General features: G+C 37.4%; 1 protein-coding gene across 3 annotated transcripts in view; it reads left to right on the forward strand.

The window, feature by feature from the left end:
• The window catches only part of PRTFDC1 (phosphoribosyl transferase domain containing 1), a 42,857-nt gene extending 24,276 nt beyond the window's left edge, over positions 1-18,581 (forward strand). The window contains exons 5-9 of one of the 3 annotated variants that reach the window (XM_059473229.1): positions 12,695-12,712; positions 14,116-14,198; positions 14,605-14,651; positions 16,611-16,687; positions 17,318-18,581. In XM_059473229.1, the coding sequence (XP_059329212.1) occupies positions 12,695-12,712; positions 14,116-14,198; positions 14,605-14,651; positions 16,611-16,687; positions 17,318-17,365 (273 nt within the window). In that variant the 3' untranslated portion in view covers positions 17,366-18,581. Of the gene's footprint in view, positions 1-12,694; positions 12,713-14,115; positions 14,199-14,604; positions 14,798-16,610; positions 16,688-17,317 lie in introns of those variants that run through there. The other 2 variants (XM_059473235.1, XM_059473221.1) reach the window with 2 other exon arrangements.
• The last annotated feature ends 4,285 nt before the right edge of the window (positions 18,582-22,866 follow it).

Raw genomic sequence — 22,866 nt, forward strand, 5'->3', positions numbered from 1 at the left:
CACAGATGCCAACTCCTCCATCTGTTGTTGACTTCAGCAGTTAGAACAAGTATTCAGCACATTTTACTAATCAGCCATTTGTGGGCTGATTCAGAGCCTCCTACAGGCCATGTAAATCTTTTCCTTGAAGTGTTTTTAGTACCTCTAAAAGCTGCTGCCTTTTAAAACTGCCAGTTCAGTAGGTATCCAATGTCACTGAGTGAATTAGCTGAAGACTTACTCAGAGAATTCAACTTTGCTATCGAGCAAGCTGTGTTCTTCCTCTGCCTGCTTGGAGTATTGGATAAGAAAAGATTGTAATGATATTAAAAAATTAATATACAGAGTTACATCTCATTAACTTACTCATCATGGAAGGTGTTTTCTAAAGCACAGCTGTGGGCTTGGAATATAAGTTCCATTATGTTTCTGTAAAGTTAAAAAGCATCAATAAAAGTAAACAATTTTGAAATTTACAGAGAAAAGATTCTGAGATTTTCATGTTGAATTGCATTTCATTAAGTAATAATACCTGGAATCTCAGCTAGCCTATAATCTTAGTGAAGAACTAAGTCATGTTTGCTGCCTATTGGAAAAACAGAGTGAACATGCTGGTATATAATCATGTTGGGCTTTTTTTTTCTGAGAAAGCCTGAAGAAAGCAAAAAAATTTAAAAGCTAATTAGAAAGAGGCTGTTAAGGAATAGTTCTTAGCTCTGTTAATAGCTCTTCAGAATAATATCTCCTCTGTCCTTCTCTACAATATGCTTTTGTTTATGAAATTATAATAAGCCTGGCAAAAATGTATAATGACCCAAACCACGGAAAAGAGAAATATGAGAGTTGGCATACAGACCCAAACTGCCCAAATTGTTACCTGAAGAAAATCATCCCCCATTTGAAATTTTTCTTCTGTAAAGAAAGTCACTGAGGCAAGAATAAAGTTTTCCATGGCACACATCATTAATTAAGGTACTTGAATAATGAAGCCTGATACAGCTTAACAGTCTCATGCTTTGTAAGCATTTCTATCCAGAAAAAAATATAATTTAATAGTCTCTCCTTTAATCATGTAAGTAGTGAACATAAAGTTTCTCAGTATCTGATTTCATAGTAAAGTAGTTAGTTTTCAAAGTTACTTTAAAGCTGAAGTGCTCACTTGGGTAAAATTTATCATTAATATTTGTAAAGGGGAAAACATTTTGAAAATGGGATATAATAAATTACTGTTCAGAAATCTGTTTCACAACAAGATGGCAATGAAAATGTATGGAGATGAGGTGAAAGAACAAATAATATAACCCTGCTTTGTATCAATACTGTAACCATACTGTATAATACTGTAAAAATTCCTGACATATTTTCAACCATTTGTGACATTTGAACAAAGTAAATTTTAAAGCATCTAGAAACTTCAGTAGGTTCAGCTGTACCAGAGTTGTGAGTAGCACTGCCATTTATCTCTTATAATTGTATGCATGTATATTTTTTCTGAGAAGCTTAGGATCTGGTTTTGTAGTCCAAAATCTCTAATGACAGGAATAATTCTGTATATCGCTCCATATGTAAAACATGTCCTGTAACCTTTCAAAAAGCTCCTATACCACTTTGACTTGTCTCCTTGCAAATGAGACAAGTTAGATAAAAACATAAATTTAAAGTTTATATATTTTTGCAATTAAATACTTATTACAGTTGTATAATATATTTGATGTCAAACTTAGATCCATATGTACTGTCATTGTCCCTATTTCTATATAGCATAGAAAGTGAACAAAATAATCATTATTAGTTTTTAAGTTAATAAGAACTTCAAATTGAGACAGAGTAGTTATACAGTTAGTACTATACAATTATGGAGCCAGTGAATTTCAAAAATTCTGTCAATTCTTATATTCTGTATGATTTCCCCTTGTTCATAATAAGTACATGTTGTTGACAGCCAGTGGTTTTGTCATTTTCAGTGAAGTGTAGAAGGTCATAAATAGCCATCAAGAAAAAAAGGAAAATGAGTATTTGTGTTTTCCCTGCACTTGGTTGTGTTAGTTTGAGAATTCCATCCTCACTCTGATGGTCTCCTAAAGTGACTGATCAGCTCATACAAAAAAGAAATTTCACTCAGAAGAAAATATCCTCCATGCAGCTCTTCTCAATTCCCTCTGGCAGGATTTGTGCTATAAAATCTCCAAACTTCTTTTATATTTCTTGCCTAAATAAATTTATCCACTGTCTACCATTTTCTTGCCCAGCTTGTCATTTGGGAAGACGTTTAACGAACATAAAGCATTCTCACTTTCTTTTCTTATGCCTCTCTTTTCATTCCTATTTTATTGAGCCATTTTCTATGCATGTCATAGGCTCCAGCAAGAGTTCTGAGAGCTGTTTGTCATTCTCCTAAATATGTTAGCATGTCAGTATTTAATAAACCATGCATGTGGCAGCTGTCTAACACAATGTTTTATTCTCTAGATTAATATACATATTATTCTCACCATTCCAAGTTTGTTTCTCAGAATTCTGTTGGTTCTATACTTATTCTCTCCATTAGTATTCACTGTGTTGACTAATGTTGTGATTTCTTCCCCTATATGCATTCCTTTCCAGAGTAATGCCCATAAATTTGCAGAATCAATAATGCCATTCTCTTTAGAACACTATGTACATGAGAGACAATTTATATGACAATAAAGATATACAAAATTCACTATACACTTTGGCAATAGTCATGTCCCCCACTCACCTCAACATCTTACTTTATTCCTGTCAGACATGCAGCCTTGCCTTTTTCATCTTTTCAAAGGTTGATTTTATGTGTCTTGAAGCAGTGCACATCTTCAGTACCTCTGCTTAACTGCCAGGTTTAGTCACTTCTATTGTTCTGCCTTTTTTCTTAGATTTGATACTGTCTATTCTTCTGACAGTTGCCATCCTTAACTGTTTTTTCTGAAGCAAAAGACACTATCTTTTCCTTTTCCAAAGTCAATCACCTTTCTTTGCACTTCTTTCTTAGATAATCTTTTCTACTGTTCATCATTATTTTCTTTTGTTGTTGTTGTTTTGGAGAAAGGAAATAATAAAAAACTTTTACAGCCTTCCTATCCCATTTTTCACATGGGCTCTACTCAGCCACTATCTGCTTGCTTCTACATCTTACCTGTTCATAATCCTATTTCACCTATGTGAAATAGGTGAAAATCCTCATCCAATTCCAGATGACCAGAGGACTGTACTTCTTCATGCAAGTGAGAAAATGGAGACATGAGTCATTCCTGAAATACCTTTAGATTAATTATGGTAGTTTGTTCTATTTTTATGCACAATAGAAGGATGCTGTGAAGATGGCTGCAAGTGGAACATGAGTGTGCACAGCATTTGACACAATGCTCTCTAAGAAAAAAGCATCAGGTTCTCCATTATGTCCCCACTCTGTTTTAACTCTTAGAGATTCTGAACTTGTTTTACACAATTTAAATAGCTGGAGTTTGTAGACATGGACTCTTAACACATTAACCAGTTTGCTCCCATCAGCAGCTGCTACTGATGAAACCAAGTATCTGAAAAAACCCATTTTTGAGATGTCATATCTGTCCTTCCAAGTATGCTGAAAGATGTGGATGAACCCAACAGAAAAGACGAAAATCAGACGTATGTGACTTTTTCTAGAACTCTGTAGAAAGTTCCTAGCTAGATGTCTCATTGTACAGAAGTCCTTCATATTATTTTCTGACATTGTGATGAAGTGTTAATATCTGTGGATTTCATTCCTGTGTGCATAACATAAAATTATTTCACTTTTCACAGGAGTCCATTTAGCTACATTTGAACCTCTTCACTGAAACTTTATGCATTTTTTTTTAATATTTATTTGATGGTGATTCTTCAGCTCTATGGCACTGTCATAAAACGTCTTGTTTAACCACTGGTACCTGAGGTTCCATAAATACAATGTTAAGAAAGCAAGTACTGCATGTGTGATGAGTAAACTGATAATTCATTAAAAATTCAGTTTGAAGAGTCTTATTACCAATTTATGTCATTCTGATGATATGGAGTACACATGAAAAGGTGTCTTCAGAAAAAATCTAACTGAAAATGCAGACTACTGAATAGAAATTTATCTAAAGGGAATCAAAATACACTATATTGTTGCTTTTTATCCCCTTACTCTCATAAAACAAAAGAAAAAAAGAAGTAGAGATTGATAAAAATGAGATTTTGTGGGGGGAAGGTGGTAGGGCTTTTGGGTTGTTTTTTTAATAAATATGCTTTCACTTGTAGTAGTGGAAAAATAAATGAACTCACCTTTTCTTGACACTGTGTATTCATGCATATTTTGCAAGCTGGTATAACTAACAACATGTTACAAGTACTCCCAAGTAGTTTAAGAATAGTTCTATCCAAGAAAGAGACAGGAAGGAACTCAGGATATCAATGGGGATTTGAAGATAGAAGTATTTCCATCAGTCCAAATTATGCCAATCTTCCCACACTAAGGTTCATTTTTTTCCCTTTGTTTTTTTCCTTCCCAGGACAGTTAATTGGCCTGATCACAAACAGGGCTTTGTTTAGAGATTCCTTTATCTTAAGGTCCAAAAGCATCTTCTGGGTGATTAAAATGAAGGGTCCCAAATGATAATTTCTTCACTACAGTACCTACCGTGTATCTTTTAAACTACCAACAATTTTCATTTAGAGGCTTGATGGAGAAGCCTCCATATATCAGGCATGTTATACCAACAGTCAACTGTCATCACTGCTAAAATGGTGAACCTAATTTTCTTTTCTGAATGTGAGCTGTTTTTTGTCTTTTACTCTGGCCTTTTTAAATACCTTTGCCTACTGGATTAAGCTGTTTGCCATTGTCAAATTTATATTGCCATATGGTTGCATATTTGCCTATCACACAGTCATTACTTAAGCTTCTTTTAGATAAACTAATCCATTGGAAGCCTGCTGTACAGTACTGGCATACTGTAGGATGTAAATGAGACAAGGTTTGAAGGTGGAATTAACAACATGAAATTATTAGTAGGCAACTGATATAGTTGGAAGAAATGAAATTTCAAGCATGCAGATCCTTCTGTTGGTCTGAATAGAATCAGCAAACGTCAAGCTAAGTACAGATTGGGAGAAACTCTTCATTTTAACCTAATGTGGTAATCAGACAATTTGGGATAAGAGAAGCGATTGCCCTACATAATCACCTGCCCTGTGACCAGAGGGGCAGATAAAAATGTTAAGAATTCCTCTGAGCTAAAATAAGAGAGGAAATTATCAGCTGTGGAACACTGATAAATGAGTTGAAGGGCAGCTGCAGTGGAGGATTATAATGTGCTGTAAAGCACTATTTTATTCAGTCCATGATTTCGAGTGCATACAGCAGTTCTGAATTTTTGTTCCCAGGCTCAGCTGTTGAAGGTATTTTGTGGTCTCTCTCAGGCTGTGGGCTGAAAGGTCAAAGTTCTTTTGTGAAAAATGTTCCCCCACTGGGAAATGGGCTGTTAATTAAATAAAAGCTATTACTTCCTGCTACAAACCTTACTTCACTCTAAGGTATTTTTTTAAGTTCTCAAATAATTTTTGTTTCCTCAGTTTTAAGTTCTTTCTGTTCTTTTCTTTCTACTAAAGAAAAAAAAAAAATGTGTGTATGCTATTCTGCTGATTTTATGCCGAAACATTTAAGGAGAAAATACCTTCTTTATGTACCTACCTGATTTTCTTGCTATATATGTGAGGGCTGAGTTTGTCCTCTTAGCTGTAGTGTTGCATTAGATGCAGTTGTTTATTTAATTATTAAAGTAGGCTTTCAGGGAAATACTCCCCCTTTCTAAATGTGCAGCTTAGAATTTTTACCTTGTTAAAATGTCACAATTTGTATTAATTCAAAGACAGTTTTCCTCAAAGTCTTACTCTGTGCTAACTTCAAAGTACTACTATTTCATAGCAGTTTTCCTTTGAAAACAGTCTTCTGAATGGAACATACAATCCAAGTCTAGAAAAAAAATTGTTATTCTGTTCCAGGAAGATGAAAAATAATTTCCATAGCACTTACTACTGTCAGGCAGGAGGCAGACATGCTCTCATTACTCTGCTTGGTCTTGTTAGCTGACATTGTTCCATTTATTACTGACCTGTGGGAAGGTAAACAATAGAAATGTATTGACTCAGTGCTGGAGTAGTTTTCATCTTACTGCAAATCAGAATTTTTTTAAAATGTACTGTAAAAACAACATACTTTCCTGCACTGTATAAACGTGTGTGGCTTTTAAAAGCAGGAAATAATAGATTTTCAAGTTTTGCATGTTTTCTGTTCATTATTTAAAAAAATTAACATTCACAGAGAGTTCTCTTTAGCATGAGAGACAGATTCACATGCTACCTGGGGATTAGAAATTATCTTCCTTATTTTACATAGTACTAGTATTGTCAAAAACCTCATTTTTCTAGATGACCAAAGACATGCTGCTATGGGCTATTTTTACTACTGTCTAGAAATGTATATGGAAATGCAAATTATATTTTTGTGGGGATCCAGCTCACACCACAAATATTATTTCTGCTCAGTTCAAATGTTCATGTACAGAGTTTCAAGTTGTGTGTGCCCTGATCACTCAAAACTGGAGAATTTTAAACTTCACAGCACCCCTTTGCATTCAAAACCACAGAGGACAATTTTAGGACCACTGCTCTTTAATGTTTTTATACAAAATCTGGACTCATCACCTGAATGTACATTTAGAAAATTTGCTAATGATGATAAAGCAGGATGGGCTGTGAACTCCCTCAGAGGTAGAGGGGCCTTACAGAGAAATCTGCATAGGCTGGAGAGCTGGGCAATCACCAATTGTATGAAATTTAACAAGATTCTCCATCTGGGACAGGCTAATCCCTATTATATGTAAAGACTGGGGAATGAGAGGCTGGAGAGGAGCACCATTAAAGGGACCTGGGGGTCCTGGTCCATGTTAAGCTGAACCTGAGCCAGCAGTGCCCTGGCAGCCAGGAGAGCCAACCCTGTCCTGGGGGGCATCAGGCACAGCATGGCCAACAGGCCAAGGGAGGGATTGTCCTGCTCTGCTCTGCACTGGGACAGCCTCACCTCGAGTGCTGGGGTCTGCCACAATGCAGGAAGGACTTCTGACTATCAGAGTGTGTCCAGGACAACCAGGTTGGTGCAAGGGCTCAAGGGCAAGACTTCTGAGGAGTGGTGAGGTCACTTGTGTTGTCCAGCCTGGGAAAGTGAAGGCTGAAGGGTGCCCTCATCACAGCCTACAGCTTCCACAAGATGGGCAGTGCACACAGCTCTCTAGGGATCAGCAACAGCAGAGGAAATGGAATGAAGCCATATCAAGGGAAGTTCAGATTGGATTGTTGGAAAAGGTTCTTCACTGAAACTGTGTTCAGGTCACTGGAACAGGCTCTCCACGGAAGTGGTCGGGGTCTGAAGCCTGTCAGAGTTACAAGAAGCACCTGGGCAATGTCATATGGTTTAGTTGTAGGTAGTCCTACAAAGAGCAGGGAGTTGGACTTGCTGGTCCTTATGACTCCCTTCCAACTTGAGGTGTTCTTTGACTCTGTGTTACACCAGCCTACCTTCTGCCAGCTACCTGGTAAAAAGCTGTGTAAACACAGAATGAATCACATCCAAATCTGAGCTCACAGCCGTCCCTCTGATCTATCAGTAATGGCAGCTGATTCTTTTGCAATGTTGATTCTTTTGCAATGACTCAATAGGAAGGTGTTTCATTCTCTGAGGCCAGCATCCCTTTTTATTTGGACTATGTATGAAATCTTTCCAGAACATATTTTAAAAAACTGACTGTATTCTGTCTCACTCTAAGATATATTAGCACCATTATTAGATTTCTGGATGTACTTCAGAGATTGTATTGGTGAACATGGCTCTGTTCAGAAATTAAGCCATCTTTAGCCTAGTCAACATGTCAGTAAATATTCCTATACCCTGTTTTCTGAGTTTCAAAAGTAGACAGAATCCAGAAGGCTGGGTTACTTTTCTTTTCATGTGGTTTCTTTCTTTGTAATTGCTTCAAATATATCTGAGAGGACAAAACATTCTTGATCTATGTGGTATGGGAGCTACAAACACACATACTTGAGAAGGATCTTTTCTTCAGCGTTCTTTAGCATCCTGTTTGTCCAGCTATCAGTGATTGCTGCAGCACCACAAGCTGATGAGTTTTACCAGTCCCTGCACACCAGCTCACATAGGGACTCCCAGTGAAGCAGAATAAGGTCTTCCATGTAACTGACCTTTCACAAGAGATGCTCGGAGCAGCCAGCTGTGCCTCTAGGATGATGGTGACATCCCTGACAATGTACTAATTTGTTGTATCCATTGCATTGATCTTTCATCCTCTGCAATCTATCTGATCAAGAATAAACTAATCTATTTCAACCAGTTTTAGCTGGGCATCACCACTATCTAGTCTGGCAAACTGTATATCGAAACATTTCTTGGCAGTTTGCTCTTCTACTCTGCTATTCCATCCCTTTTCTGAAATCGTCTATCTGTAGACTGCTCCAACAATAGAAAGGCAGGGGACAGGCAGCGACACAATCAGTTTCCCAGCACAGCATTTTGTAGGAGAGAGTTTGTGTACCAGAGGATGGCAAACCACTCTGAATGCCTTTGGTCCTAAGCAGCAGTTAATGACTGAAAAGTAGGGAGACTTTAGGCACAGTAACCCTGCATAATGATAGCAGAGATTAAAGTATCACTCTGAGCAGTTAGGATACCTGCTTACTTATAGTTATAAAATGTTTTCATATCTAAATATTTTATAGTAGCTTTTCCACTGCAAAGGCCTTACCTACAGGATTTCCCTGTAGTACAGAAAATCCTCATCTGTGTTTTGGAAATAATGAGAATGGACATAATACAAAACAGCAACTGTGTTTTCTAGGCCATAAGATGGCCTAGACATCTTATAGGAACTTCCCCAGTGTATATGATTTGCAACAGTTAGACACCTTGACTCTATGGATGAGAGACAAAGTCCACCAAAATCCTTCCTTGTGAAGTTAGTCAATAAATATGAGATCTTACACATCAGCTGAAGTCATGTGCAGGTAACTATCACTCCTACAGCCAGACAAATCTTTCAGGCATGTCTGGATCCACGTTAATCCTCTTTCCTTCATATGAGTCATTTCTGATAAGGAGACATAGACAAAATTGGATTTCTATTAGATGTGTGACTGGTTGGAAAGCTGTTCTCCAGAAACAGTTAATTATGCTTCACTGTCAGACGGGATGCATTAAAGCATGCTCTCCAGGGACTATACAAAACTTAATTCATGATTGAAAAGATTAAATTAACATTTAATGGTACTCATACTATCTGGAAAAATACTACAAGATATAATGATCTTAAGAAATTATTTTAAGAATTTGGTTCAAAGAATGACATGTAACAACAATAAAGATGAATACCAACTTCTGTGTTTATACAGAAATAATCTTTTGCATAAATGCAAGTGAGGGAGGACTGACTCAGCAGCAGTCCTGGAGACAAAAGATGGATCACAAGTTGCACATGAGACACCAGTATATTTTTATAAAGGATGTAAGTGTTGTACTGGGATACATAGAAAGGAGGATTATTTATAAAGCATACAAAGTGGTTCTTTTATTCCTCTTGACACTGGAAAAGACTCTGGTTTGGAACACCACAAATGGAGAAGGATTCTGACCAACTGGACCAATTCCAGAGGAGAACAAAAGAGTGATCAGAAAGCTAGGAAATATAACTTGTGAGAAAACATTAAATAAATAGAGGCTGTTTAATCTGAAGAAGAGAGGAAATATGTCTTTCAAATATAGAAAAGAGAAGAAAAAAAGCTTTTTCCATGTTCTGTTCAAAATAAGTTCGGGCCAAATATCAACAGAAGTTTTCTTATTATATTTTTGCTCTAAGATAATGAGGTATTGAGACATATTCCCTGGGGAGATTCTGAAGTACTCATCATGTTTACCAGAAGAGGTAAATCAGACATCTGTGAAGGATAGTTTAAAATTTCTGCTGTAGCCCAACAGAAGATGATCTTTCATGGTCTCTTCAGACATTTTCTATTATGTCTATGATTATTTTTTTCTCACAAGTTAAATAGTAAGGACTGTGTAAGGACATACTCCTTATTGGTTAACCCACATTCCATGGCCAAGGAGGCTGCTGTCCCCTCATTCTGTCCAACTTCGTGATTTCCACATGTGAGCAAGCAAAAGAATCCCTTAATCTTGACAGAACAGCTGAAGCAACTGTGGTAGCAAAGAAATTTATTTGTCTGTGTATGAAATGTCTCAGGACTTTGCTTTTCTCAGTCTGTCACAGTGCACTAAGTGATGCACAAATAGATGCTGATGGCCATGCCCTGTGTTCCTTGGGGCCTTACTCACACCTGTGGGCACAGGAACACCAGCTCAGCCCTGGGCTCTTGGGCCATGACTGATCTGTGCTCTGTGGGTACCGACTTTCAGCTCAGCTGCAGCCAAACCTGGACATGACTGCAAGCATTGGCCCAGACCCTGACTCACAGGCTGACTTTGTTGAACCTGTCTCAAGACTATGGACCTGCCTTGAGATCTGTGGGCTGTGTTTGATCATGGTTACTCTCATTGGGTCTGGTACTAAAGGGTTCATTTCCATTTTTAGTTCTGGTGAGGTTCTTTTCTTGTCAACTCTTTTGCTCTCTCCCTATATTATATATATGTGTGTGTGTGTGTGTGTGTGTATAAACAAATCAATATTTACATATATCACCAGCTGCACAGGTTCCTTAGGGTGGTTAAGCCATTACTCCTGCACATTATCTTCAGGTGTCCACTGACTGAATCAAGTAATTTCCTTATGCCTCAGACCCAGGTGTCCTGAGCTTGTCCTCAGAAGTGTTTTTCCCACTTATGACTTCATACAGGAAGCCAGATGAGATCCAAATTGGTTTTGGATCCAAATGGTTTCCTTCAAAAACTATGTTCCTACACACCTGTCATAAGCTTCTCCTGAACATGGTTTTGGCTCTTCATCCCATCTAGACAACTGATATACTTCCATCCTTTCTTGAAGGGAGAAGTTTCTAGAGGCAGGGTATCTTTAGACTTTTGTTAAGAGGCCTTTAACTTTTTGCCTTCACAGGACTAGCTTGAGATCCAAAATTGTTTGTGTCAGCAGCTGAGAGGTTGAAAGTCAGGAGTGCCGAGCAGGATAACCACCAGTGAAACCTGTTATGAAAACACCAAAAAGGAGCCTCCCTCCAAGATTAATATACATTCCACCAGAGCTCAGTCTAAATTAGTGGCTTTCTTGAGTGGTATCTCCATTGCTGACATTTGCTCAACTGCTGCCAGGAGTTCCCTCCACACCTTTACCAAGTGTTTTGCCATTTCAGAAGCATCCAGGTATAATACAGTGTGTGGTAATGTGTTTCTGCAGTGCTTAATGCATGAAGTATGCCATGTTTCCCTACCAAGCACTGTGAGTGTTAGGAAGAACTGCAGTGTGAATATAAATATGGATAATCTATAGTAATAATTTCTGGTTTGAATATTTAAAGCTATTTATGTATTGGTTAATGAAGCTGTTAAAAGAGTGCTGGTTGTGAGCATGCTGCTTTCACACACTCCTCTGTGTGTCTGAGTCTCTCTTACTCTCGGCCTTGGGTTTTTGTTATGGAAAAGGAAGTTAAACAGTCCCCTTGTTATGTATGTAGCAAAGCCAAGCAGCCTGACAGAAAGGAAGTGGAATGTAAGCCAGGCTGGTGGATACTGCATGGTTATGAAACTATTGAGGTTTTGCAGGACACACAACGTGCACATCCATGTAAGGTGTATACACTGATAGATAGATAAAGGTATTTGTGAAATAACTTTCCTCTTGCTACTGCAGGTTTCACTTCAGAAAGTAGATCCTCATGCAAGATTGTAAGAGTCCATCCTTTTGATCATGCATATGATCATGCCTACTAATAAACAGATTTTTATTTATTCTAATAAGGACATTGCATCTTAATATTGCTTTTAGTAGAAGAACTGAAGTCTCATTAGACCCTGTACTTCCTGGAACAGTGATGAACCCTTTTCAGCAAAATGATTCAGCCTGTGTGATGATACTGTCATAAAGCTTGACATTACTGCTCTTGGCTAGCCCACTCCCCTTCTCTTCAAATAATTCTGATTTCAGCAGCAGTATCTGAAGAGAAAGAGGGTGCTTTGGAGTATGAGAGTGGGTGTTACAACTTGGCCTCTAATCCTTTACTGTGAAGTTGCTCGGGTGTGGGTGGAGGGAGGAAGAGCATTTATTTCAGAGAAAAAATATTGTTGTTGTATTCTCATACTAACATTGAAAATAGTATTTTAGTGAACTTCAGGGTACACTGCAGTACACAGCTAGAGACACTGAAATGAAGTAAAGCTCATCCTATTTGGATTTCTTCCATCTAATTTTATTTTCCAAAGCTACATCCGTTCTTGGACAAAAAGGATAATCTAGACAGAGCTGAGTTAAGTTGTGGTCCCTGACTACAGGGCTTGCTCTTATGGCTGGCTCTTTTTCAGGGCCCAGAAATGAAACAGGAAACTCCTTGTGTCCTACTGTGTTGTACATATGTACATGGACCTATCTTCATTTCCCTTTTTTAAACATTTATTTCTTTTACTATGTGAATATTATGTAATTGTATTCCTTTTTGTTTCTTCCAGAATGTTCTAATTGTGGAGGTAAGCTGGGTGCTTATGTCATATTGTACTTAGATAAAGTCACACAGCCAAATCATGATGGGCTGTTGAGTTTCTAAATCCTGTCAGTGTTTACACTTCTCTCGCTGGGAGGTGGTGAAGAGGGAGAGGGGTTGATTTGCTTAATGGCCTCTCAGTCTTTTTGCAATTGCATGACAGATCAAACTACATTGCTGTCACTCTAACTGGTGCTCTGCCTCGTGATACCTAGGAGTCTTTGTTTCTGCCTTATTTGATTTGTTCTTTCTGTGGTTTCATCAACTCCTGTTCTTCAAGTTGTTCTGTTCCTTGGAGGACAGTGAATGAACTGCAGTGATGCCCTGCATTTCTCAGGCGCATGACTGAAATAGTGCCCTGCATATGCTTTACAGCCCCAGGGCTGTTCACAGTCTGGCTGGGAGTGTCAGTCCTTCCCTCAAGGCCCCCAGCTCCTGCATCCAGCTCTCCCCCCAGCAGTGTCCCTGGGCACAGCCCATCACAGAGCTGTTGCTGATGTAAGTCAGCAGTGTTCAGTTGTAGAGGGAAAGAACATGTCACCTCACTGCTGCTACAAATTCTCATATAATTAAGATAGGTGATCCTCTTTGAAAATGTTGAATAAGCAACTGGGGCAGCTAGAGAGCAAATTAGGATCTGTCTGGCATTTCAGAACCAGCTTGCTTGTGTGGGAAGTAAGCTGGGCAGTGTAATGAACTGTATACTGTTGAAATTTCTTTTCTTAGCAAAAGATGGAAAAAAAGCCATCAGCCACAGAGATGGCTGGTTACCTGAATAGCTGCTCAGAACTCCAATTTACTCATTCCATCTGCTTTAACAGAAATTAATAATGTCCAAGCAAACTGCATGTTAAACAGCTGGAGGGCAGAGACAAGGTGTTGCTAATCTACCCCCAAAGTTCAGATCAACAGCTGCTCTCCATGGTCAGTTTTCTATTGATCTCATTGAGATGATATTGGATATGGCAGCTCTGGAGAAATCCCATTTGTACTGTGCTATAGGGCACAGTAAATAGGGCAGATTTAGCCCCAACATGGAGACATGCTGACATACTGTGATCTCAAGCATATCATGCAAAGTCTAATCCCTGCATCCTTGCAGTGTCCAGTAGAGTCAGCTCCAGTCCTGAGTTACATCCCAAGTACTTGCAACACAGCTGTTTTCAAAAGGAAGTAGACAGTCCTTGAACTGATAATTTTATGAATAGAAAGTGCTTGCTTCAAAAGTGTAAGCTCAATTATAGTCTTTTTTGGATGTGGTTTACAATGCACTGGAAAAATAAATAATTTCTACGAAACAAGAATGTGAAACTTCTCAGTCATTGTCCAGATTTCCTCCTTTCAGCTTTCCTTTGTGTTTTACTTACTTTATTTTTCTTGTTTTATAAGGATATTGTTGGAACTGGAAGGACCATGAAGGTTCTGCTTAACAATATAGAAAAATACAAGCCGAAAATGATTAAAGTGGCAAGGTGAGTAAAGCAATCACAAAACTTAGTAATTAATTAGTCTAGTCCAGCATATTATCCGGATAGTTTCCCATTCAGACATCCTGCTTTAATTTGATGCTGTAGTATGAAGGAGAGCTGTGCAGAGGAGCTGCCTGGGTCACTGAGGGGAGGGTGAAGGAAAGGAGGGGAAATGCTTTTGTATTGTTCTGCTTGGCAATGATCCTCCAGCCATTTCAAGACTGGCACTGATGGACTGGGGAGGGGAATACACCCAGCTCTTCCTGCAATCAGGATGTTGTCAGGAAGAGAAACAGAACAAGAACAGGGACTCATGTGCCTCAGATTTTTGATAAAGGGATTAGTTTTATGTGTGTTATTCAGTTCCATATCTAGACTTAAATGGGGTTTATTTTATTTTTACTTACAGTTTGTTGGTGAAAAGAACATCTCGGCCTGATGGATACAGACCAGATTGTAAGTGTTCTGAAAATCTCTACTTGACAGTAGAAGTTGCCACTACTCTGTCACTTGCCTTTCATCACATTCTATGGACTGCTAGAAGCATTGCAAAATACCAATTGTCAGTGGGTCTCTGGGATGCAATGGCAGGATTTGTATAATTGTCATTTGGAAAACCTACCCGACTTAGGCTTTCTGCAGAATACAAACTTTACAGGGAAATTTTGAAAGGGTTTAATTTTATCAATGAAAGGTGAGTGTTTTATCTTCTGTCTCTGACAATATCGAAGAGAATATCCATTTCTTCTTTTTCCTTCCTCATTGCATCTCTCTGGAGGAGCTGCAGGATTCCATCTGAGCATGAAAGGTGTTTTATTGTGACTAAGTGTTAGCAAGTTTTACATTTTTTTATTCAGAAAAGCACTTCTATTTTTAAAAGTATTATTGTACAAAGGGAAAACATTGATATTATAATTAAATCCCACCCCCTAAAAAGCAGAAGATAAATTGGACTTTTTAAACTTTCTCCTGCTGCTCAGTTTGCACCACACCAGCACCACTTCTCTCTAAATTACTGGTCCTTATACTGTGTTATGATGAAGCTGTAAATGGAGCTATACCAAGCAATTGTCATTTTAGACTTATTTAGAATAAATGATGTAATAACAGCTATGTGGCTAAATAAAATCCATCTAGAAGAGATCAACCAGTATTTGCTACTGAAGAAGTCTCTGGTCAGCTGAGTTGGGGAGGAGGGTAGAAGGAGAGTAGGCAGGTGAGTACCAGGAGGCAGCATGAAGGGTTTTGATTTGGGATGTGGGAGAGATGGAAAATTTATGAAGCAAAAGTTACTTAAATGTTGGGCATGGCTGTGAGGTTTTAGCCCTGTTATCTGAACTATGATCCAAACATTTTGTTGTACAACTTTTTACACAGTGGAGTGGTATTTTTTAACATTTACAATTAAACCCAGTAAATTAAGGCATATATTTGACTGGATTAACTAATGTTAAACATATAAAATAAGCAATAAAATTACTTAATGAAGGGTAGCTTTATATTTTTATATATTAACTTTTGAATGAAACAAATTTTATCATTGTTCATTCATAGTGTGATGAATTTTATAAAACATCAGAGATCTCTTTTGTAAATCACTGACAGTGGTGTAACATTTCCTCACTCACCTAAATTTACAATTCCAAAGCACATAACCTCCAATCTTAAACAACTGAATAAATTCCTTACCTGAATACCTGTAAAATTTGTTATGTGGACCTATTTTTGTGTCTGTAAGATTGGATTTTCCTCTAGTTATTCAGAGAACAATTTGGAAAGAGTCTAATTTGTTTTACGTTGTGCTGATATTGCACGGACCTTCACACTGAAAAAGATGCATGTCTGTGCTTGGCTTCAGGTGTGTGAGTTGTATAACTGAGGTGCACTGCATGCATTTACTTTGTTAAGCATGTGCTTGAATCTTCATAAGGTTGGGGCTTTAATTTGAAAGCATTTGACATGTTTTGGTAGCATAAAATACGAGATAGGTTTTGCTATTCTTAGAAGAAAATATATAGATCTGTGAAAGTTACTTCTGATTTAATATTCCACATATTTCCATCATTACTGTGATATGGGACAGTAATCTTCACACATAGATACCAATGGAGCTTCCAAATGCAAGCAAAATGTTCCAGCTCTGATTTTGGCTTCCATCCACGATGTGCCAGTGATAATTTTGTACAAAATGATCCTCTCCTCTCCTCTGACTCTTCACATCCCTTTCACAAGTACTCTATGCCTGGGAACTGGTTATGGGGCTACTGCTGACCATGATGTCTCAATCAAAAGTAACATAGCCCCAGCTGACTACATATAAGTAGAGTTTGCTTCTTGAGAACCACAAATTAATTTAAGGGCTTATAACTGCCACTGATCTTATATTGATGGTGTTTGTTATTTGTCTCACTACAGATTACGGATTTGAAATTCCAGATTTATTTGTGGTAGGTTATGCCTTAGACTACAATGAGCACTTCAGAGATTTAAACGTAAGTTTCTTACAAAAAATAGTTTAGAAAGTCACTGATCTACATTTTCCATATTTATTCTCATAAATATTCCACAATTTTTCTCCTCCTGGGGGCCCTGTGGAGGTGAGTCTTTGACGTGGTTGGGATTTGGGATCCTTTCAATGAGTGCAGAACTCCCTGCAAAACCTCAAATAATCCAAAGGAGTTCTTGCTCAGCACTGTGAACAGTTCCCTCCCCCTAAGAGTTCCCTAAATTTCCATCTTCTGGGAGCCTGGGGCTTCTCAGGTCCAACATTGCCAGTATGTGCAGAGACAGCAGCAAAAGTGAAACACGGGCACAGGTCAGACGGGTTGTCTGAATAATGTGTTGCCTGTCCCTTTTCTCAGAGAAGTGAGGATGGAAAAAAGGTGCAAACCTTTCCTTTGCTTCTTCTGGCACTCCTAGGGGAACATCTCAAAGCTGGGAATTCCAAGTGGGAAAACTTGCTGTGGCTAGAAAGTGAAATCAGAATTCACTTCCAGTTGTCCAGAAAGGAAAGAGTAATCCTAAGAGCACTAGGTTGGCCAAACTTAAGTATTTGCGAACAATTAATTAATAATTAATAATGTACTCAACCATACTTTTGCAATCTGTTCTGTTTTTTTCAGCACATATGTGTTATCAATGATCATGGCAAAGCAAAATACAGAGTCTGAAGCAGTAACATCCACACCTGAATATTTCTGTGAAGCAGAAATTTGACTACACTCCCTCAAGCATCTCCCAGAAAAGCAATTCAGCTGGCTTGTGTGTCTTTCAACTCAGTATAATAAGGGCTTTACTCTAGAGATGCTGATGAATATTTACAGAAGTGAGAGGTCTTATCTAAAATGTGAAGCATAGGACTTTTACAGTCACTACCTTTATTAAATATTAAAATTACCACCTAAGATGCCTTTTGACTAATAACTTGTCTGCCTCAGGTCTCATTGTGAACACATCTTTTTTTTTTGCTCAGTTCTTCATTCCATCTATTGCAATTCATGGACTTTACTGTGTCACACAAAATAGTTCAAAAGTGCCATTCTGTAATGAGGATTATTTTACAAGATTTTATTGACTTCATCATGCAAAATTGAAAGCATTATTTTGACTTAATTCCACAATTCAAAAGTTTCAGTGGAAGTTCTGTGTTGTTTTGCAGTTCATTACCCACTCTTCAAAACAAAATTTTAGCTCTCAGAATGTGCTGAATTAGAGTGCAGGTCAAAATGAACCTTTGCAAAACACTGTTGATCCAGAATTGGAAGATATCATGGTTCTGGTGTGTCATGTAGCCATAGATCTGACCTGTTTAATGTGCTGATTTTTAATCAAGACAAACCAATGCCAGGCAGGTTTGAATTTCTGCATGGTATCCCTTTCTTCTCTAGGATACAAACAAATATAAATATTAACAGTGCTCTCCTGAGATTATAGTCTTAACTAAACCTCATTAAGCACAAAAGTTAAATGTTAGTCAGACAATTATTCAGTTATTATTTGATTTTTTTAACGTGTCTAAGTAGAGACTTTTTGTAAACATCTGTCATGGAGAATACAGGTCTGACAATGCTGAAGGCTTGTATAGAAAAAGAAAGAAAAATATATAGGACAACACAGAAAACCAGTTAATGCATGAGTGTTGTAGACTGTAGACTCATTTCTTTATAGATCATGTTTGAAGAAATTTGTGAATTTTATGTACTGTATTAGCTGTGAAAAGTTTAATTCTGTATTAAATATTATAAGTGTTCTTAACAATTTCCCAAGGGAAACCAATGCAAAGTGAGTAGCTGTGTATCAGTAGCTTTGCTCTGAACTGTGAGAGGCAGATTGTTACTAGCTGCACATTCCTATAAACTAATAAAGAAACATTAGAAATACTTACAACATTGCACAGTTGTTTGTTTTCCTGCTTCAGTATATTTTGCACATCCCATAAAAGCTTTTTAAAAATATGCATTTATCTGGTAATCTAAACATACCATAGGTATGTATTCTGTAGCTGATAAGCTATTGTTATTTGGATAAAATCCATGCATGATGTTAAGGGAATGAAAAAGATTGAAGAATTATGGTGATTGCTAGAGAAATGCCTTAGCTCATTTCTACTCCTTTAACTTGTATTTTAAAAGAGTTCTGTTGAAAAGCTTTCCCTCAGAGTAAATTTCTTCTGTTTCAGAGAATAATGCGTATCCTTACAGACCCTGGAAGAAGCTGCTGAAGAATTTAATCCCTTTTTGTTTGATGAGAGTGGTAAAGTTTTTCTTAATGCTTCTGTTTGCTATTAGTAGTAATGACACATTGCGCAGGCTGACATGCTTAGACTTAAGCTTAGTCCAAGACATCCATTAGGTTTTCTTTTTTCCTCTCTTCTTGAAAAATTACAGTCCAATTCACCTTGCTACAACTATCAGCTTTCAGCAACAACAATAAAAATTTAGTGAGTTAGTGTGAAATTAGTGTGAAAATATGAATAACTGTAGATATAAATAATTCAAACAGTGTTAAAATTGTTTAATTGGAAGACTCAGATTATTAAAATCCCCATACTAAAAAAAAAAAAAAGACCAGATTTCTAGATATTTTGAGAACTGGAATGTTTCTTCAAATTCCATTTCCTCCTGTCATATTTTTAACATTGTGAAAAAGGAACATACAGATTTCATTAGTGAATTTGCATGTGGGATTATTCTGTGAATAAGGGGGGTGTTCTCTTCTAGTGTCATATTGAATTTTGTACCTATATGTATATGAGCCTCTCCAGGTATCTCAGCTGCCATCCACATTACTCTTTGCTTGAAGCACTTCCACTTGAAAAATCAGCTTTCAATTACTTTGACAATCAGACTCTGAAAATCATTAGTGTAACTAAGGGAACAGGTAATCATGCATGTATGACTGATTAATAGTGGGCTTATTGGGTACTCTTTGGTGTGCTCAGAGAATTTATTGTCTTGTGTTTTGGTAATGTTGTTGATTCCACTCCTTTAACTAAAAGGCCACTAAGTATTTTTTCAGTTGTGGTTGCATGCTATGACCCACAAAGCTATGTTTGGGTTTTGTTTAATCAGTTCAGCAACATTTGTTACATAAGAGAAGATGTTCTCTAAAATCCATTATTTTCCTTGGACATTGTGTTTATGGGCAGGCTTCCATTTTTATCTCAATTTTTCTTCTTGTGCACTTAACATCAGCATCTTTTCCCCACCTGTTGAATACAAATTAGCATGGACAGTAATTTTGTTTAAAGTGACAAAAATACTTATCAGCCGTCAGGTTTTAAACTTTATTCATTTATGTCTGATTCCAAAATATCCATGAGTGATTTTCTGGAGAGAAGGTCAAACTATGAAGATTAATTCCTGCACATTGGTTAACTGAAGATAAATTAGGATTTCATGTTGCAAACCATATAGTCTAAATATCTAGTAATTTCTGCCTAAAAAGTAGAATTTAAATAGTCTAAAAGGTCTGTAATTAAGATGTTTTTTCAATTGAATCAGCTGCTGTACTCTTCTAGTTAGAGCTGGATGAAGTAGGAAACAGTGTCTGTTTGACTGATTGATTGATTGATTGATTGATTGCTATTAGTGTTATATTTCTTGACCATGTTATGTTAATCCTTGAAGTGTTATTAATAAATTTGTATAATGTAAAATTTCAACATTTCCCCCCCAAACAGAATACTAACTGTATGTGATATTGAGCTGCAGAACAGTTTCTGATCTGTGAAAACGTGAAATCATCACAGTTTATACACTGTGTTTATGCACAGTTTTATATATTAAAATGCTTGACTTTGACATGTACTTAGGTGATGAGTCATTACTATTGATGATATATAAATTGATATGTATATATATATAGATGATCTATCTACGATTCTTATATCTATATGAATCTGTAAGAATAAGATATATTTAAATACAAATATTTGCAATTCTAAATTTTAATATTTCTTTATGCTGAAGAAGGCTGAATGTGCTTCTCTGCATATCTTGCATTTTGATTTGCTCAGAAAACAGAGCAGTGAAAACCCCTGTTGTAATCAAACTTGTTATGCATGCAAACTGTAATTGATTCTAGCTACCTTGAAAACTTTAATTTTCAGTTTCAATTAAAAATCAGAGTCTCAAAAGAAAAACATTACAGGGTTGTGTAGCAAGAGACAGAAGGATTCCTTGCCCTTTTGTAAAACAATCATATTGGAGAATGCTTTTTCCTTCTTTTACCTTTTAAATGTTTTCCGAAACCTCTCATAATCTAAATATAAAGATCTGACATGAATGCAGTATCTCTGTGTACTGGGAAAAGTATCCTAAATTCTTCTTCTCCTTAAATTGGAGGGAGAAATGTAGATACATAAGTTAATGTAGGTGTGTGTTACCTCAGCTCAGTCTTCCAAAAGTCAGCTCTGGCTGTACCCTCCGCAGGATGAAGGTGGCTGAGTCAGCCTCCTCCTGTGCTTGTCTGTGTCCCCATCTGAAATCTTGTAGGTGAGAGAAGCAGGCTCTCAGGTGCTTTAGCCATCCTTTCAAAACACTGAGAATACAGTGGAGGGAAAATAAAAGCTTGTATTCTAATTTCATGCACTTTTCACAGTTCTTTTTTAATGCCATGTGCTTTCCCCTGGGCAGGCAGCCTTGTCCAGCTATCCCAGTACCTGGCTGAGATGTTTGCACCATTAGGGAATGCCTGCTGTGCTTGCCAGGGATATTCAAAGCAGTGACAGCACCACAGCAACACTTGGACAGCTAGAAAATTTTGGTCACAAGCCATAAACTATACTGTGGCATTATTTTGTAGTGTTAAAATGATAATTATTTATGAAGAAACAGCACTTCTAAATGATTAGAAGGGGAAGACACCTCAAATAAGGAAGGCAATACAAACAGACTGAGGAAAGGTTGTCCTTTATTTTGCAGAAAACACACAACATTTTTTAGAAGGGAAAAAAGGAGACATTAGTTGTGAGTGAGGCTCTGTGAGGCCTTTGAAGGCTGTCAGCTGTAGTTTGGATGCCTGTGCTGTTACGCAGAGCTGGCTGACCCTGCCTTCCTTTCTGTCAATAAAGCAGAGCTTGGTTTCTTTGTACCTTCTCATGGACACATGCGTATCCGCAGCTGAACCTTTCACTGCTGCCAGCAGTTGTTTTGGAACACCAAGGGGTTTCCAAATGCAGAAATTTAGACTCAATTAGTTAAATACTTGCTGTCAAGCCTTGTTCCTTCTGCTGCTGCATGGAGCAATGAGCTACTGACAAACTATTGGAGTCTGCAGTACAGCGATTTATGTCTAAAACTAAGTTTTGGATACTGTTCAGAGGATGACCTTTAGTTTGTTTCAGGAGTGGTATGAAAGTTTTCCTCTGTTTTTCCATAGCAGAATGAAACAGAAATTACTTTAGTACTGTAGTTCTAGAAGTTTGTCTTCAACCTGCATGATTGAGCCTCTGATAATGGTAAGAAAGTGTTGTTTCTAACCATGACACAAAATTTCATTAAATGAACTAATTACTGCATGTGTTCAAAAATACATTGTCCCTACTGTTAGTAGAGCTTTGTACATTTATCAGTGCTCTTAAGTCATGAGGTTACACAAGGGACAGCTATTGCTGGAAGACATATGTTATGCCTTCATAGCTATTGAATTTGCATAGAAAAACATTGGAATTTAGCTAAGATGTTTTGGAAGCAATGCCAGAATACAGAGTTATCTTGAAGTGCCTTTTCTCAGTTATCTTCCATTTTCCTAAATTTCTAGAAGCATTACTGTCTTTACTTCAGATTTCTTATCTGCAGCTACACATTGGTTTTACACTTTATGACAATGTCTTTTAGGAAAGTCCTTTCCAGTCCTGTGTTTTTTAAGGGCATTCACAAATGCTTGTTATTTGCCAGGAAACTTCAGTCCTTTTTCTGAAACATTCAAGAGCAGATTTTCAAAGGTGCTTATGCATCCAAGGAAATTGCATGTGATTTCACCTGCTTGGATAGGTGCCTAGCTGCATCCTTCAGTGACCATGTACCTTTGAAAATATGTTTCTTGCCTCATCTAGATAGGCTGGGGAAATATGCAGTAACATAACTTGGGATGAAAGCAGGAGGATATCACACAAAAAGAAGAGGCAAGCACAATCATGTCATTCTTTCACGTGGGCATGAATATCTCT

This window comes from Ammospiza nelsoni, chromosome 1 (assembly GCF_027579445.1).
Source record: "Ammospiza nelsoni isolate bAmmNel1 chromosome 1, bAmmNel1.pri, whole genome shotgun sequence".
NCBI classification, from domain to species: Eukaryota; Metazoa; Chordata; class Aves; order Passeriformes; family Passerellidae; genus Ammospiza; species Ammospiza nelsoni.